Source organism: Anguilla anguilla, chromosome 9 (assembly GCF_013347855.1).
Source record: "Anguilla anguilla isolate fAngAng1 chromosome 9, fAngAng1.pri, whole genome shotgun sequence".
Taxonomy (NCBI): Eukaryota; Metazoa; Chordata; class Actinopteri; order Anguilliformes; family Anguillidae; genus Anguilla; species Anguilla anguilla.
The window spans coordinates 31,330,751-31,349,289 of record NC_049209.1 but is presented as its reverse complement, the minus strand read 5'-3'; the positions used below and the strand labels follow the sequence as shown (position 1 = coordinate 31,349,289).

General features: G+C 46.3%; 1 protein-coding gene across 1 annotated transcript in view; it reads left to right on the top strand.

Annotated features, from left to right (window-relative positions):
* The window catches only part of LOC118235877 (neurexin-1-beta-like), a 220,471-nt gene that overhangs the window by 178,286 nt on the left and 23,646 nt on the right, over window positions 1-18,539 (top strand). Inside the window, exon 5 of the mRNA XM_035433742.1 lies at window positions 4,486-4,575. Coding sequence (XP_035289633.1) covers window positions 4,486-4,575 — 90 coding nt within the window. The remainder of the gene's footprint in view (window positions 1-4,485; window positions 4,576-18,539) is intronic.

The window sequence follows — 18,539 nt, the reverse complement described above, 5'->3', positions numbered from 1 at the left end:
AGATGACCAGCTGCTGCAGGGTGTGCTTGTGTGTGGTAGATAACCAGCAGTGGAAGGGTGTGTCTGTGTGTGGTAGATGACCAGCTGCTGCAGGGTGTGTTTGTGTGTGGTAGATAACCAGCAGTGGCAGGGTGTATCTGTGTGTGGTAGATGACCAGCTGCAACAGGGTGTCTGTGTGTGGTTGATGACCAGCATGGCAAGGTGTGTCTGTGTGTGGTAGATGACCAGCATGGCAAGGTGTGTCTGTGTGTGGTAGATGACCAGCATGGCAGGCTGTATCTGTGTGTGGTAGATAACCAGCTGCAGCAGGGTGTATGTGTGTGTGGTAGATAACCAGCTGCAGCAGGGTGTATGTGTGTGTGGTAGATAACCAGCTGCAGCAGGGTGTATGTGTGTGTGGTAGATAACCAGCTGCAGCAGGGTGTATGTGTGTGTGGTAGATAACCAGCTGTAGCAGGGCGTGTCTATGTGCGGGAGATAATCAGCAGTTTCAGGGTGTGTCTGTGTGCGGTAGATGACCAGCTGTCATGTGATGCATTTTAGCACATGTGCCTCTGCTGGTGTTAGAATGGCTAAAAATGAAGTGGGAGAATCCTCCAGAAATAGAATAATAGACTCCCCTTAATGAACCGGAGGAGTTGATTATGGAGCGTTTTCTTACAGCTTTCCACTTGCAGGCTGTTGTGTACTGACAGCAGTTGCAGGGCAGAGCAACAGTATGTTTTTTTTTATTTTTTTAATGATATCATTTTGGAGGGTTTTTTTTGGCATGGCGGATTCGCCCCCGTTCGATGACATCATGCAGCACGGTTCCTGTCTAACAGCACACTTACCTATCAGCATGCTTGGAGACAGCTGAGTGCATAATGACATTTTCATTGCAGGAGCACACTGTAACAGGCACATTTTGATTGATTGATGCCCTAGGCATCCCACGGCAACAGCAGCGCCCCTCTACCGGACTGAGACCGCCGTGACAACAGCAAGGTTTTGTCTCCCGGTTTCTTTTCGGAAAGGAGTGCCATCGCGCGTGATAACTGTAAACAGGCGGAGGGTGCAGGTGACAGATTTTTTTTAAAAACATCCCCGGCAACGCTCCACACGCCTGGATTCTCCAACCGCCACGCCGCTCCCCCTGTGTTACCACTGGGGCGTCACTGCTGGGTTCACCTTCAGCTAATCGTCAAGGGCTAAATTTACCCGCTCGACTCCCGACGGTCTGACGGCTGAGATTACCTCCCCGTTAAAGCTGGGAAAAGTTGTTTTTTTTCTTGAGGGAAGCGGCTCATTCCGGGAGAGAAAGGGGATTAGCAGCCGGGCGGGTGAGCAGCAGAGACGCGGGCCCTCTCTCCCCCCCGCGCTAGCGGGAGGGAACACTGTGTACTGTACAGCGTGTCTGAGGAGACGGTAGCGCATCACTACCCCCACACCCCCCTCCCGGGCTCTCCACATGGGAGCTCTGACTCACTGCACCTCTCCCAGCAGCGTGTGGAAACTGGAGTTTCCGCGCTCTGGTCTTTGGTGCTGTTGTTGCTATACATTGGTGACATGTACGGGCACATATTTTCATTTATACATCTGTGTGTATCAGACCTGGGTCGAGTACGCGTTTGTTTTGGATTCAAATACTGTTCTGTGCTCTGTTGATCTTGCCTGGTGTAATTGAGCCTGCCGTTATGACCAGAAGGCGGGGTTTGCACTTTTTGAGATTATTTCATTGGTTCCAGTACACCAGACAAGATCAGTAAAGCGTAGAAAAGAATTTGAATCCAAAACAAATGCGTATTTGACCCAGGTCTGGTGTGCATATATTCATACATATGCATATGGTGCTTAATGTGGGGCTGAATAATTTCCTAATTTGGAATGTTCCACTGGTTGGACATTGGACAATTATTTTGAAAGTTTTAGCCCTGTACCTTGCTACTATTTTAGGCATGAACAACAATGACTTAAAATCAGTGAATGAAAATAAATCGGCTACACGTCTCCCTTATACTGATTCAAATTGTGCTCACTGGCGTAATTCGGGTATAAATGACGTCCACTTGGCTGTGATGTCATGGAAATGACGTCCACTGAGCAGTGTGTGTCGGGTCAATACGCTCCTTCGGTCTCCGAATCCCCACATCCTCCTCAACGGAGAAAGCCTTTTCTTTCCCTCGTTAATAGACTGTGGTTCCGTTTAAATCTGAACGTGTCCGGAGCAGATTAGCAATGGAACACAAATTGATGGATGTATTTGAGTTATCCCTGAACCCCTTTGCCCAGTGTTTGGACTTAGCTCTTTTTTACTGTCTCGCCATCATTGATTTGAAATCCCATAAGCCTATGCAAGTCTACGGCAGGCTTTAGAGGATCTTCACACAGTTGAGTTACTGACTTACTTTCTGTACTTATTGAAAGTGCTGATCTTTAACATGTAACATAGCAACTAAGAGGGGCGGGGCCTTAAGTGAGTTTCCCAGAGGGAGCCTGTTCGTTATAGTGAGGGACAGAATATAAGAAACCGACAAAGTATATATACGTATATTATGATCTATGGAAATAAATACATAGATAAATATATGCCCTGCTGCCGTTTCCCCCTGCTCCGCTGGTGGTTGTTGAGCAGCAGGGGAGTATGACAGTGGGGTTCTTAGCGTGTTCTGGCGTGTAACTGGGCCTAGCTGGTTTCCCAGGGACCATGGCTGACAGCGCAGATCAGCCACACAGGCACCGCAGAACTGTGCTGACACAGAGCCCCACTGCGCTGTGGAGACACAGCGACAGGCGAGGACACAGCTCTGGCTAAATGTGCTGAGGAGTGCTCTGATTAAGGGAGAGCCCAGCATTGAGCAGAGTGTTCCTTTAATTTGCGTTCTTGAATGTTTGTGTCTCTGGATTCTGGGCCCTGGGTTCAATTACATTTTGTGATTATGTTTTGAAATTTTTACTGAATAGTTGGTTTTTTTTTCATTGTGAACAGCAAGTTAAGCAATCACCAGAAACACAACAAACTGTTTTTTTGTGATGAAAAATTTGTTTGCATTTCACAGTGGCAAAGTTAAGGACAAATGTTGATTTAATCCAGGCCATTGACAGCTGTGTAGGTTGAGGCGTGCTTGTGGCCCGGATTGTGGGTTTCTCTCACTTTGGTAATATTGGGGTGAATCAGTGATTTGTGCATCACTCACAGAGAGATACGTGCAGTAAATGCTTTGACATTCTGACATTCCATCGATCGGTTGTCACTGAAACTCATCAAGTGTGCTGTAGGTGCGAAATCCTTCGTGGCTAGTTTCAGGTTACTAAATAAATAAACAAAAATAAAACAGTAACAAATTCCCACTCTTCACCGTGCCAGCACTAACTGTGACCGATAGCCCCGCTGGGGCAACACACGATTGCGTCTCCCAGGGAACGGGAGGGTTCAGCGGGATTTAGGTGTGTGTTTCATCACTCTCCCGCAGCCCCCAGTAGTCACCCAGTCAGGCACCCAATGTCTGCTTACTGAAACTGCACACTAAGGGCCTGATTTAGTAAGACCTTTACCATGTGCAGAACCTTTTAGCGCACCAAAACCAATAACATGACCAACGATTGGTCTTGGTATTTGTTTTTCGCCCATCACTGGTTGCGTTATTAGTTTTGCTTGTGCTAAAAGGTTTTGCACGGGCCAAAGGTCTTAGTAAATCAGGGCCTTAATGTGTCATCCTCTGACTCAGGTTTGTGAAAGGTTGGCCTGTTGGTTGCGGTGTGAAAATAAGCAACTGACAATACCACACATTTCAGAGGAAAACTATGGACGTCCGCAGTCTCCTAAATCGGCTGCAGAGATCACTACATTCATGCAGCTGTAAATATCTAACTGGATATTTTGAATTAGGGAAGAAATTGAGCATGCCCTATTTATAAAATTCTCGCTCTTGAGAATCCACTGTGGTTTAAAAACGAGAAAATGTCTTCCTGTTTCAATGATTGTGAATATAAATATCAGGCTATTGGTGTTATACAGTGTTTTGATTGTGAATTTATGTTTTTGAAATGAACGCACCACTGTATTGATGTAACATTTTCTAAGAATACTGCTGATTTGCTGCTTGTTTTCAAAGTGATTTTTTTTATTTGATAATGCCACTAATGATTGCTGTATTTATGACTGCTTTAGTACCTTTAATCTCTGTTCTCCACGGAAATCAGTATATTTCTCATTCTAAAAATGTAAATATGTTCTTTCTAAATTGTTGCTAAATATTTTAACTGAATTCCTCATTAAAAACAACTAAATAATATGGTAACTAGATTGCTGTTAACTTTCAAACTATTAACCATCTAGTCCTCTCAAAAAGAGATTAAATGAAACCAGAATTCTTTTTCAACTTAAAGCTTATTTAAAGTTCATAACCTACTAAACTTTGACCTGTTGCCCTTTCTCTAACCATGTAACCTTTTAACTTCCAGATATTAACCTTTTTTAATCTGTTTTTCCAAATTCTTTAAAGGGAACTATGATAATGAACGCCTGGCTATTGCTAGACAGAGAATCCCATACAGAATTGGTCGGGTAGTTGACGAATGGCTACTCGACAAAGGTAATAAAATCAATTAATTAATTAATGACTTAACGTTTTAATTAAGTAAACAAGTCTCTGTAAGAGGTGCAGCACCCCACAGTCCCCTTCTGCATTCAGCAAAAGTTGAAAGCAATTTGACCGGCCTTTTTTTAAAGAAAGAAAAAGAGAAAATCCCTTCATCAGAAACTTTTGAGTCTGCCAATGTGAAATGATGCCCACCTGAATGTTGTCCACCCCACTCTCTGGTTTAGTTCTTCTTACAGACTCTTACAGCCAGACTCTTACAGACTCTGAAATGGCTGATTTAGACCTATGGACAGAATCATTTTTTATCTCCATCCCTTGTCTGTATTGCGGTTTCTCTCTAATCACAGACACCATTCAGTTCCATTGTCAAGATTGATACACTGCTGGTCCAGCAGCCAATATTCAAGCTGTCTCTGAACTGCAGGACCTTGTAATTATTCCAAGTGGGCATACAGCCTATTAGCGTCAAAAGTAGTTATTGAGTCATTAATAAAGTCCGAGTCAGTGCTTAGTAATGTGAAACCTAAAATGAAGTCCTACCGAACTCTGGGAATACAGAAGTAAATAAATGATGGGATTGTAGGGCAGCAAAGACAGCTTCCAAGCTAAAGCATTCACACCTACTGCAGTAGCCTGGTCTCGAATCAAACTCTGCCCATGCCAGTGGTAACTGGTTATAGTGCCCCCTGGTGGTGGAAAGGCAGGCAAGTATAACAGCCAGAAGGGAATGGCAGCTTTATTACTCACCAGCGCCTCCTCTGGCCAACTGCGCATCTGCTGCCCGGAGTCTGCCTGCCTGTCTGCAGATGCTGGAATGGCTGCGCAGCCCAGACAGGAAGTGGCGTCTGATTGGTGTTCAGGAAGCGCATGCACATCTGCGCTCTGTTGAAATGGCTGAGGATGTGGTACCACTGGGACGAGCCAAGTAGGGCTTTTAAAATGGGTGTGAAGGGACAAACGGAGATAAAACGCTGATCAAAGGAACTGGAATGGAGTGACAATGTATAATTTATAATGAGGCATCCGGTTTAATTAACATTCGCCCAACTATGATAGGAGACGCTCCGAAATTAAAGTGCCTCAACACTTTTCGAGTCAGCTAGTGATAAAATGAAATATATACCATGCAGCCTATCGTGCAGAAAAGATTATCTTGATGATTTTGTTGTGCTTAGGGAGCATAGAGTAAATTTCCCATGAAAAACATCCGCCGTCTAAGTGCTCAATTCAAATTGTACTCGCACAGCCATCTCCACAATTTGGTTTAGCCTTAAATATGCTGATGCTGGATGTACCCCTATTGAAAGTGGCCAATGAGTGTTTGGCCCAGGTGAGCCATGCTTTGGTTTACCAGAAACGTCTTTGGTGTTGCACCTCTTCAGAGCTTAAAATCCGAATAACCCAAAGATAACCTCCGTGTTAACCTGTTCAACAACCTTCACCTCAACAACTGTCCATTATAGACATTGCCTGCTATTCTTGCTTTTCATTGTCGTTTGTTGGGTCTTGTGAATCCTCCTAACTATGCTTACTGTTTTGTTTCATTTTTTTAAACGTAATAACGATGAATACTAAAAAAAGACAAATACTAGAAATGATCTAAAAAACACATTTAAAAGTTAAAGGGACTGAATTTATGTGTTTAGTGCCAATTGCTGCCATTGAAATGGTAGCTATTCGCTACAATTCGTAAAAATCCACCGCACTTATTAAGAATGGAGACTGAAGTGACCTTTAACCCTTTGAGTGTGAAAAGTTCCTATTGCATGCAGTTTGTCTATGTGTGTTTGGGCTGCTGAAGGTGGTTTATATTCTGATGACACTGAAAGGTCAGAGGTCAAATCCTTAGCCCCTCCTCTCCTCTCCTCTGAGTATTTACTGAAAGTTATTATCATAATGAGCACAGCTACAAAATATGTGCTAAAATATGCAAGATAGCTGTGAAATCATTGGAATTTCCAAAAGCAAATATGATTAATATTAGTTAGTTAAGTTTGTCAACAAACAGGGCACAGCCTGCTTAAAGATTGTTTTAAAGGCAGAGAGGTGTGGTACTGTCAATAGCATGACTGTGGCCCATATACAAACCCCCCCCCCCTCCAAAAGTGAGCATCCAATGAGCAGAGCCCATGCCAAATCATCATTGTCACATGTGATAAGCCAATATGAGCAGCATTCCTCTCAAAGAAACAAAGCTACAAGAGGAGGGTGGACTTTCTCCTCTCCTGTATTTAAATATAAAAACTAATTTCAGAGCAAATTTATTATGCTGTTTATGACCACAATTCAGTCATTTTCACCTGTTCAAGCTATACTCAGCATTTATAACATTAGCTATGTACCATGACTGTGCTGGCAGCTAGCTAGACCTCAGCCAGTGAAAAAGACCACACCCAAATATTTAGCAAACTCAGTTCACAAGTACAATACTTGCACAAGTACAGTACTTGCAAAAGACAATGTTTAGTCCATCGGATCTGCTTCCGTAGGATATTTTATGTGCGCTCTTCATCTCTCTGCTGCATTAGCTTACATTTGAGCTCAGCTCTGTTGTCTAAGCACAGTTTTTAAAACTCCAAAACAAGCCTTGATGTCAAATTATCCCAAAAGGCACAAATAAAAGGCTTGTAAATGCGCTGTAATAGGTTTGTTTTGCTCGCACCTGTTTCTGAAGTCGAGCAAGCACTGAATCGGTAACATTAATTGAAAGCTTCCCCATCACTTTACAGGGGATTCGTTGTAATTATGAACACAAATAACAGTGCAGAAATAATAATTACAAAAAAAAGGAATCATTGAGCCGCAGAGAAGATTGGATAAATGGCTAGAAAATGGACTTCTTCAATATTTTTTTTCATTAAAGTAACATGATTATTGCATTTGTCTGAAAAATTTGTCTCCATATAATGAAAAAGCCTACTTAAATTATAGCCAAAAACAAATTACCCTGCGGCATGTCATCTTTGGCATCAGAAATATTCCAGCACTGCACACGACGTGTAGGAGGAAGGCACTATTATCTGTCTATTGTGTCTTCGTCTGGCAGCCATGACAGCTGCTGAGGCCATAAAGGAGTGTACACATTTTACATGGCTGTTAAATGGACTGTGCAACATTGTTAGCCGGTTTCAGATCGTCTTAAAATACCCATCCTTATTGCGAGCGGTGATTTTGCGACTATCTTTTTGAACCAGACGTGCCCCACTTGAGCCCAGTTTGTATAAAAATGAGTCATTTTGCCGCTGGAATTATGTAGACAATGCATTTTCAATATGCCTGACCCAGACAGCCCACCGTGTTGCTGTTTCCCTGGCAGCACGACTGCACTATCCACCCACTGAGGCTGCGTTGTGAATCGGACATTTTATTAAATTTGTTTTTTCTGGTGCTCAAGATTTTTTATCATGCAACAAAAGCATCAGAATATCCCCGTCAGTTGCCTGATCAGGGAGTCAGGAAGTTCACCAAACTGTTATATGCGAACATGGCCATTTGATCATACGTCGCCCAATCACCTCCCTGCAACATACGTACCTGCTTGATAGGTGGAAAATTGACCAATGGAAACACAGAGTCGTGTCAGGCGTCACTGCAGTTACCTCAGAGGGACCCTTAGCAAAGGGGTGCAGAATGTGGGGTACATTCAGGGGGAAGGAAACAAGGGCATCCTTGCATAACCGAACCCTGCTTTCAGCAAATTACACAGTGAGCGACACGACAACATTACTATTCCATCTACGACGCTCGCACAACAAAGACAGGCTGAGCTCTCAGGAGAAGATAGGAAAATAACACATTATTTTCATTATTAATAAGACATGTCCTTCATTCACAAAGGGAAAATAAATACTTACCATGCCTTTGGATCACAGACAAAGAAGTGCTTGCAAATGTGCAAGCCATAACTGAAAAGGAACTTTTTATTGTTTGTTCTCTCTCTGTCTCTCTCTCTTTCTCTCTCGCTCTCTATAAAGACAAATGTTTTCACATTGGTTTAATTCAGTCGGTCTGGGCTTTTTTTGTGTTTTTCTTTTTTAAACAGCATATTTTTTATTAGCTATTTTCTGTTTTAGCACCATATGTTTTTTTAAGGTTTGTGGCAAAATATTTTTTTTATGAGGAAATTAGAAATGGTATTAGTGAGAAATCCACAGCTACAGAAATATGAATACATTTCGGTCTATTTTAGGGACAGATGGTCATTATGCAGTATATGTAATGTTGTTGCTGCTTTAATGCCACAAGCTGAAATGGGGAAATTAATCTGATAGAGAAAGGTTTCTTTTACTGTAAATGGATTGATTTTAGGTCATTACGGTGTAATAGGAGGTCTCCTTACTGAGGGGTAATTATATGTCACATGTAAGACAGAACAGCACGAACCTTGGACAGCTGGTCAGGTGACCTCAGCTGGTGAGGAACGAAGATAATATCAGGTCTGTGTCATTCCCAAGGTTGCAGGTACCCAACCTTTTTCAGGTTCATTAGTCATGCTCATTATTTAATGAACCGCAGTGAGCTCACAAGCCTTCGCTAAAACCTTGTAGCATCCACCCTCCTGCTTCCCCGCACCCACAGACCCCACTGCTGACCAGTGCACAGGAAGTTGTGTCCAGAGGAAACAGGAAGACACCACTGAGGGGCGGGGAGGGTGGGGTGTAAGGGGAGGGGACTCTTTCTACTCAAAGGGTTAAAGTTTGTTTAACCTGTAGATATCTAAATGGACACAAATAACAGAATATTAAAGCACAATTTAACAATCTAACTGTTAATGAAACCTTAATCCTAACCCCTAAAGGCCAGGAAATGGTCAAAATGTGAGCTGGAAGCTGGGGTGGAGGGAAGGGGGGGATTTGGTGGCAGGGGGCAGGGGGGCAGGGGGCCACATGGAGTGCTTCAGGGCAGGGCATCATTCAGAAAGACACACTGAACCATCTCTTTCAAACTTCAGGCATCTATATGTGCTGTCATCTTCTTAAGTGTTTAACTTAGATCTGGGCATCTGGTTGGTTGTTTGGCTGATTAATTGATTGCTTGATGATTGATCATCTAACTGGTTCACTGACTGGATGACAGACTGGTAGGGCCACACTGTAGTCTGCATTACTGAAAAAGAGGGCACCTTGAGTAGGATGAGCTTAGAACAATTAATAATGAACTCTACCCATTTTTTCCACCATCGGTTTAAATACAAAATCAGCCCCTCAAGACATGTTTCCATTTCTTAATTATTCCATGAACCCGGCTCAAATAAAAAACTGAAACAGCAAGAAAGCCAGAACAACGGCGGATCAGGATCGTGTGTGGGAAGCCCAGACTTATAACCGAGCCGTGTTCTAGCCAGTCAAGTGGGCAGGGCCGCTGGGCGGCTCTGAGTGGCTGTGTGGCTCATGCCCGCCCAGTCAGCTCGTCCCTCAGGCTCTTGGAAGCGTGTCCATCAGCACGTTTCCTCTCACCATGAGGAGATATCCATCTGACAGGCTCACACTGGCTGGCTATCTGAGCCCACAGGACGAGAACTGACGCCACCCACACATTTCGTTTAAATGAAGACTAAAGGCTCTTCCAAAAGAAAAAGTCCAAGAAGATAAAGAGAAGAAGAACAAGAACCATTAGAACAAGTAGAAGAAGAAGAACAACAAGTAGAAAAGGGCTGAGACAAAAAAGAAGAAGAAGCAGAAGAAGAAGAAACTGTACTTTGCCAAAATGGAAATGCAACATGTCCCCCCGTTCCCAGTGTGCTAACCCCCCTGACGGTGCTGCTGAAACTATGCAGAGTTTCTGCAGGAGGTTCCCAACAGCGCATTGCTGAACACCTGACATTTAATCTAACCCGCAGGCCGTTCAGACAGAAAGATTCGCTGCACCAGAATTAAAGGCCATCTGTGGAGTGCATGCTGCTGGCACCCGTCCCACAGCTAGCTGAGTGTAAATGCAGATCCAGGTGGTTGATCAATAGCTGTTATTTCCTGGTGTGGTGGCATTAGACTGTAGATGTCCTCAGACGGCGGGGAACACCTTTAGCAACTTTTTACTTTATAATTTATAACCAGGAAAACCCCGTTGAGACCAAATCCTCTTTTGCAAGTGGGAGCTGACATAAAACACAAAGTTACAAAGTTACACAAGGCAGCAGACAAACGAGTCACACACATCTCATGGGGAGTGAGACAGCAGTGTAACAGTAATTGAAATGCAGAGCAGAGGTTAAAAACAGGAGCACAGGACTTTTACACGTTGCAGGATTATATTTGGGGCCCAGAAAACAGATCACATTTGCTAGATCTTGCCATAATATGATAATAAAAATGCATTGCATTATATAGCACTTTCCATTTTGTGGTCTCAGTGTGCTTCACAGTGAACAGGTTACTCTGACCTCATTCAGTGAAGCCGGGAGCACACTTCAGGTTCACCAATCAAAAAATCTTTCACAGGGCTTGTTCTGCGTTTGTCAGATGTGCCCACAGAAAAATACTCATCACAGAATGCACCATCACATCTCGCGCTGCCAGGTAGACAGCCTAGTAAGCTTCTCCCAGATTGGCCTATAAGCCTGCATTTGTTTGTATCAGGCAACAACAGGCTTCCTGATTGGACCCGGAACCCCCTGCATCTGCTAGGAGACCCACGTGGCATGATGAAGTGTGAGGAGATTTAAATGAATGACAGTTGCAACAAGCAAGAGGAAAAGCGAACGAAGATGAGACCCTGTCCAGTTACAGTTTCTCAAGAAGGATGAACCGTGTGCCAAGATGTGCGATATCGGCGCATGACTACCGCACCAACTGAGCTCTTTCCAATCCCCCCGCTGCCATCCCATCTCAGTCCCGCTATTTTCCTAGCACGGGCGCTCTTTATTCAAACCCCCGTGACGCAGGACGCGCTACCTTGTCACATGCTCCTTGGAGACCTGTGGTGCAGAGAGCGTTATTGTTCGGTTCTCTGAATCCTTTATTTCCATTTTTGGATAATGCTGTGTCCCTGCTTAACACATACGGGATGGAAAAAAAGGAAGAGCGGACAGACGAACAGCTAGCATTTGGAATGTTAAGAATGAACTCATAACGGATTCTGGTATGTAAAGCAGAACCGCTCGGTGGCGGATGTTTTATTTAATTAACAGCCCATCATATGAACCGCGTAGCTCCTGCTGCATCACTCTCGCCATAGGAACTACATTTTCACCTATTTATATGCTCGTCTCTTCACCAATCACAATGCGCTCTTTACCCGTGACCATACTAAGGGTTTAGCATTTCAAAATCCTAACATGGGGGTAGTTCGCCACAGATGACATCACAGAGCTGGATATCAGATCTGCGAGCAAACTATTATGTACTCTGTGAACAGATGTTTTCCGTATGAGCAGCACCTTTCTGTTTTAAGGGTGGGATTTGGGGGGGGGCGGGGGCGGGTGTTCTTATTTCTGTTTCAGATGCTTTCTCCCTGAATTACAGCCCGTTGGCCAGCCATGTACTCGCTACTGCTGCCTGTCAGCCGTGGTTCGGCTCTTGTTGTTTCTATTTTTGCAGCTGATGGCTCCAGCTGTTTCCTCATTTCCATATTTCATACTCTCTCAAATCAAACCCCAACTTCCACCCACAGCCCAGCACACAAAAGAGCCCTCTAATTTAACGCTGCTTCTAAACAGTTCTTAAAGACGTCTGAACCATTTGGGATAAATCACCAAATTCTGCTTTTTCTGAAGACGCATTCTGATAATTAGAATCCATAAACACATCAATAAACAGAGACCAAATTAAAAAAAACCTAAACATTTTTATAAACAAAGCCTTCCCAAACACCAAACAGACTGGGGGATAAAAAACTCAGAGGGTTAAAAATCTTGCGTTCTAAATTAACAAAATGAAAAACTGCATCTAAATATGGTTTCTTCTCATCTGCTGAAGTTGGATACATTTTTAAAAGCTTTGGTTCAATTTGAGAAACCATTTATGAGATGAAGGTCCCTTTAACATTTATCGTTTAGTTTTTTTGTTTTGTTTTATTTAATAGTTTTTTGCAGTGGTTGTACTGTAGCTATTGATTCATTTAAGATTTTAATGATAATTATTTAACAAAAAAAAAATGGAACAAATTTGTGTTTATTTTACATGTATATTTGCATTTACCTGTAAGATAAGAGGAATGTTATGTGAATTTTCCCCTCCCCTCTGCGTAATTTGCAGAGAGTGTGGAGGGGCTTACTGTGTACATGCTGCCTGGTTCATCTATTTCTGTCAATCTGCTCTCTTTGGTACCAAAGCCATTGAATATGTTTGTCTGTATGTGTGTTATTTTTTCCGTATGAAGGCATAATTTCCAAAATACGACTCCAAAAGATCCAGTTCGGGGATCCAGGCAGCATCGCGTGTCTGTGTTGTGTCTGTGTTTCTTCTCAATGTGTCCTTGCTTTCAGGTCTTCCCACACCCCAGGGCCTTATCCGGAGGCCCTGGGAGGCCCTGGGAGGCCCTGGGAGGCCCTGAAGTATCCACCTGCGTGCTCCTTTTAAAGGCGGAGCCTCAGTTCTTGACTGGAAGGGTAAAAGGTCAAAGGTCGGCCCAGCGTGTGCGGAACATCAGTGCAGCGATACAAAAACACTGTGCATCACAGGCTGTTTCTGTGCTCGTGACGCCTCTGCCATTGTGTAGCTGCGTCTAGATGACAGGGGAAGGGTGTCGATAATGGTGGTTGTGTAAACTATGTTTGCTTAACTGGAAAGGCCAGCTAAGGGCTCATCTCTCTTTTTACGACTTGAGGAAACAAGACGAGTAGAACATACTGTATAGGGGCTTGTTCAGCCTAGTCAGTGATTAAGGGTCCAGAGCCAGCATAAGAATTTGACATCTTTTATCTTCAATATCCCCGCTCCTTGTGACATAAGGCCCAAGAGACCTTGTGTCTCCTACAGTACTGTGTCCCCATCACCGCTCTGGAGCATTAACTTCTCTACTAGGGCCAGAAGAAATAGCACCCCCCCCCCCCCACTGGCCCACTAACTGCAGCACTTGGGTTTTCCTCAGAGGGCCTCCTGTCCCAATACTAACCCAGCACTGCTCTGCCTAGGTCCAGCTTCACTCAGGCATAAGAAGGCTACCGTTTGGTTTAGCTTAGCTTTAGCATGTCTGCCGGCTTTATCGCTTTTCCTCTCTCTTTTACCTTGCATTTAATACCCTCCTCTCATCCCTTCCTCCCACGCCTTCCTCTCTCTCTCTGTTCATATCAGACCTCCCCATTTGTGTCTTTCTTTGTGCAAAATCAGGTGTGCAAATAGCCTTAGCGAAAGGAAGGGAGTCTGTCTTTTTTTAAAATGTGGCAGCAAGAGGAGGCTCTTGGATTCTTTCTCAGAGGAAACAATGCTGACTGGAAATAACCGACGTAAATTGATTTCCTTCCTTTTTTAGGAAAGTTTATTTTTTCTGTTCTGTGAGAAATGTGTTGCCACCTATATCTCAGTGACTCTAAAGGCAGAATGTAAATAAGAGAGTGGGTATTAGAGAGGCAGGGGAATAGAATAGAGCATTAGAGACACTGCACAGCGGCAGTGACCGACAGTGCCTGTCCTGTCATCGCACACCAGGAGCCCTGCAGCTGAAGGCCATGTACTCCTCCGACACACGGTGCTACTGCAGAGGGCTAGGGCCGATCAGATGAGAGGACATCCGGTAACCTGTGGGTCACGTGACGTGTCATTTCGCAGAGTTGTTGGGGTGGTGGTTGCCAAGGGAACCACCAAGGGAAACATGCGCTTCTCCTGGAGGCTCAAGGCCAGTTACTGTACATATTAGAACATACTGTAGACCACAGCTTGGATGAATACTCAATTATGATTGGCTAATAAGTAAATATACCTATCCTGTAAGGTAAATCTATCTCACTTTGAGAACAAGTTCCATATTAATACGTCCAAACAAACTGACTGGGGGCTCAATCCTGACTTGAGGAACTCACTCTAAGTGCTTCTTATGCCCTTCCAACCTTACAGGACTTCTGCGTATCACAAATCTGCACATCCTTATTTGAGATTAACTCTAAAAGGGGTGGTCCATGCAGAGTGGCATCTTTTACACACACCATGGCTTTGATGAATACTTGAGACATCTCTTAGCCATCTGTTTGCGCTGGACAAGAAGAGCTCAGAGACTTGCAGCATCACATATGCTTCACAAAGTCACAAAGCCAGAGTAGATTTATTTACTTTGCCTCCTTTTGGATTTGAGCCCTTGTTTTTCTGCACTTGTTTTGTTGTTAGTTTCTTCTGGTGTTTGCTCACTGTCTGGACAAATATAGAGGTCTGTAAGAGAGCTCCTGACATACAGAACTGAGAGAGCAAAGCACAGACCTCTGGAAATAGCTTTCTTTAAAGAGCACAAACTTGGTGAGACACGCAAGCACGGTCTACAGGGCGGAACAATCTCAAGCCGTGTATGCATTCCCCCCCCCCCACCCCGCGAGGGCTCGAGTTCCATCCCCAGCCGTGTCACCCTCTGTGTTGGAGTCCCCTTCCCTATCCATTACCCTCTCCGCTGTATACCCGTCTGAATGAAACCCAGCCACACGAAAGGAGGGCAGGCCGTCCTGCTCTCCATTTTAAAAAAAAGAAAAAAGATGGCAGACTCAGTTTCCCCCCGTCGGCGAGGCCCTGCTCGGGCACTCTGTGGGAAGGGAAAGGGCTGCTCGTTCATCAGCCGCCGTCTGCTCGGACCGGACCGCTCTCTCTCTCTCTCTCTCTCTCTCTCTCTCTCTCTCTCTCTCTCTCTCTCTCTCTCTCTCTCTCTCTCTCTCTCTCTCTCTCTCTCTCTCTCTCTCTCTCTCTCTCTCTCTCTCTCTCTCTCTCTCTCTCTCTCTCTCTCTCTCTCTCTCTCTCTCTCTCTCTCTCTCTCTCTCTCTCTCTCTCTCTCTCTCTCTCTCTCTCTCTCTCTCTCTCTCTCTCTCTCGCCTCTTAATCCAGGACCTGAAGGAACAAGTGGTGTCCATTAACGTCCTCCGCTAATGCCTGATGTCCTTCGAGCCGGCTAGATTTGATGTACGCTGTCTGGAGGAGTATAAATATTTATTTATCGAGTTGACCGCCGTCTCTTCTTCTGCTTTGTCTGTCGCGGGATGCTCATTCTGCTGCGGAGGCTCCTTCAGTGGCCGTGACTGGGGAGTGTAGGCGTGTGTGTGTGGGGGGTGGGGGCTGGGGGGGGCTGGGGGGGGTGGCATTGTCACAAGATTGTGCAGCAGAGAGGTCTGCATTTAAAGTGTGATATTGTTTTGGAGACAGGCTAGCTCCAAGGTTTTGCGCTCGATGGAACGATGGAAGCTGTTACATTACAGGTGCAGCGGTGGGGGGGGGGGGGCGACGTGGGTGAGCACCAGCCAGACGCACGACCTTCAGAATTTACCGGCTTTTATGAACGGAGCCGTCTGGCCAATCGCGGCAGATCTGCGAGACGCCTGGCCCGTTCTCCTTGGTGCCGGCCTGCTTCCTGTCGCCGTGCGGCGAGGGGAAGTGAGTGAGCTCTCTTTAAGGGAGACGGAGAGACGGACCCGCTGGCCGCCGCACCGTCAGCTGCGGCTCGGCGTGCGGCGGGCGCCGTCCCGCTCCCCCCACAAACCGGCCGAGAAACGCAGACGAGCGCGCCGCAGCAGCCTTCCCGGGCACCCTGCTCCCTGCTCCCGCCCGGGCGGACACACTGGCCTCAGCGTGCGCGTTTGAGTACGCCCAGACCGCAGCAGCCGTACCGTGCGAAGGGCGGTGGTGTTCATGCCCATGCCCATGCCCATGCCCATGCCCATGCCGATGAAGCGGTCAGGTTTTATTTTTAAATTTTCGTCACGCTGTGACTGCAGACAGCCACTTGTGCCACCTTGTGACAGGCTGGGGGGAGGGGTGGGGTCTGGGTTTGGGAGAAAGTGACCCAGGCTTGACCAGGAGAACGCTGTCTTTTTCCCCCGTAAGGTATTGATCAGCTGTCAGGCAGGAGAGCGCTGCTCTCATTGCTCACTTTCAGTTGAAGAATGCCCTCTCTCCATGGTTACGGCAGGAAGAGTGGAGCTGCGTTAAACTTTACAGCCATTACATCATTCTGTTCTCAACCGATCCAATTGGTCAGCATCTCATGTGAGAGAGCCTCCACCCTCTCACTGAGTCCTGTGGGCTCGCCCGCCCCAGAATGCATCAGACCGAACGCGGTCACGGTGTGCTCAGCACAGAGTATATAACCATGCCCACAGACAATAAGGGCAAGAAACTAAACTGAGAAACAGTAACATTACTGATAATGATAAATGACACTGGCAATAATAACAGCGGTGTTAACAGTGTGGAAATATGGAAAAATAGTCATTACCATAGAAAAAGCATAAAGGTGGAAAGTTATTTCGTTTAGGGTGGTGTGATGCCCAGTCCTGCTCATTGTCCCTTTGTCCTTCCTCTCTTCATTCCCATCTCCCTCTCTCTCCCTCTCTCCCTCTCTCTCTCTCTCATCCATGGTCTTGTTTTGATATCTCGTTCCCTCCTCCCCATCATTAGAGTTTCCGCCGGTGTCATCTGCTCTGTGTCCCAGCTACCGCCGATTCTTTCAGTCTTCCAAGCAGGGCTCAGACGAGAGAGCTTTAAAGGCGGGGTCTGTCATCTTCCCGTCTCCTTTGAGGGGCCCTTTCTGAAGCGCCGGTGCCTGTTCTATCAGGGGGCACGGGGGGCACTGTGGGGCGGGGGAGGCGGGTTTGCTTAAATCGGGGAGGCGGGTTTGCTTAAATCGGGGGGGGGGGGGGGCCTGTCCTGGGAGGGCTGGGTTCGATGCTACAGAGAGCCAGAGGAGCGGACCGACACACGCTGGGCTGAACCCTTTTCACCTTCCCAGCCAATGATGACTGAGCGGGGCGACAGATGGACGTGGGAGACCCTGAAAGCAATGCTCTGTCAATATTAATATGTGTGTATGCGTGCGTCTGTGTGTGTGTGTGTAGATGTGCCGGTGTGTGTGTGCGTGTACACGTGCCCATGTGTGTGTGTGTGTGTGTGTACACATACCTGTGTGTGTGCTTGTGTGTGTGTGTGTGCGTGTGCGCGTGCCTGTGTGTGTGTGTGTATGCGTGCCTGTGTGTGTGTGTGTGTGTGTACACATGCCTGTGTGTGTGCGTGTGTGTGTGTGTGTACGCGTGCCTGTGTGTGTGTGTTTGTGTGTGTGTGTAGACATGCCGGTGTGTGTGTGTGTGTGTATGTACGCGTGCCGTTGTGTGTGTGTGTGTGTGTATAGACATGCCGGTGTGTGTGTGTGTGTGTGTGTGTATGTACGCATGCCATCGTGTGTGAAGACTCTTTGCTCTTTGGCGAGGCGCATTTCCACGCTGATGTCTGTCCCACGCCATCGGCTCCACCCCACGGCGCCCCCTCTCTGTGCGCTGGCGCCGCTGCAGCCGCCCCCGCCCCCGCCCACGCCCACCGCGCTGATCTGCGGCTCCGCCGGGCCGCGAGGGGAATATCAAACCGCGGCGCTCGTGTCAAGGACAGGAATGTGGAGCGAGGCCAGGCGTCCGCCCCGAGCCTTCCGTGGTGAAAACAAGGCCGCTTTCAGCCCGCAGCTGCAGCTCAGCGCCCCGGCCCTCCCAGGACGCAGCAGTTTGGGTGGACAGGGGTCTGCTGTCTCTCCTCACAGACGGGCTCTTAAGATTTTGGCCAAATCCTTTAGCTTTCTTATGAACCACACGACTGATCCTTGATCCGGTCTGTGCGATGGGGCAGTTCTCCCTGTGCTGTTATTCGGGCCCGTAGCTTGGCTTGTGTCCACCGAGCCTGGCTCCATAGGCCAGTAAGAAAGGGCCACTCCTGTTTGAGAGAGGGAACAGTGAGAGGAGGCGCTGACCCAGATTGCGCTTTTCTCCTCAAGCCAGGGAAACGGGAGTCTTGAACATCCCCCCACAGGGGAGGTTTTAACCCATAAATAAGTCCCTGTCCTTCAAAGTG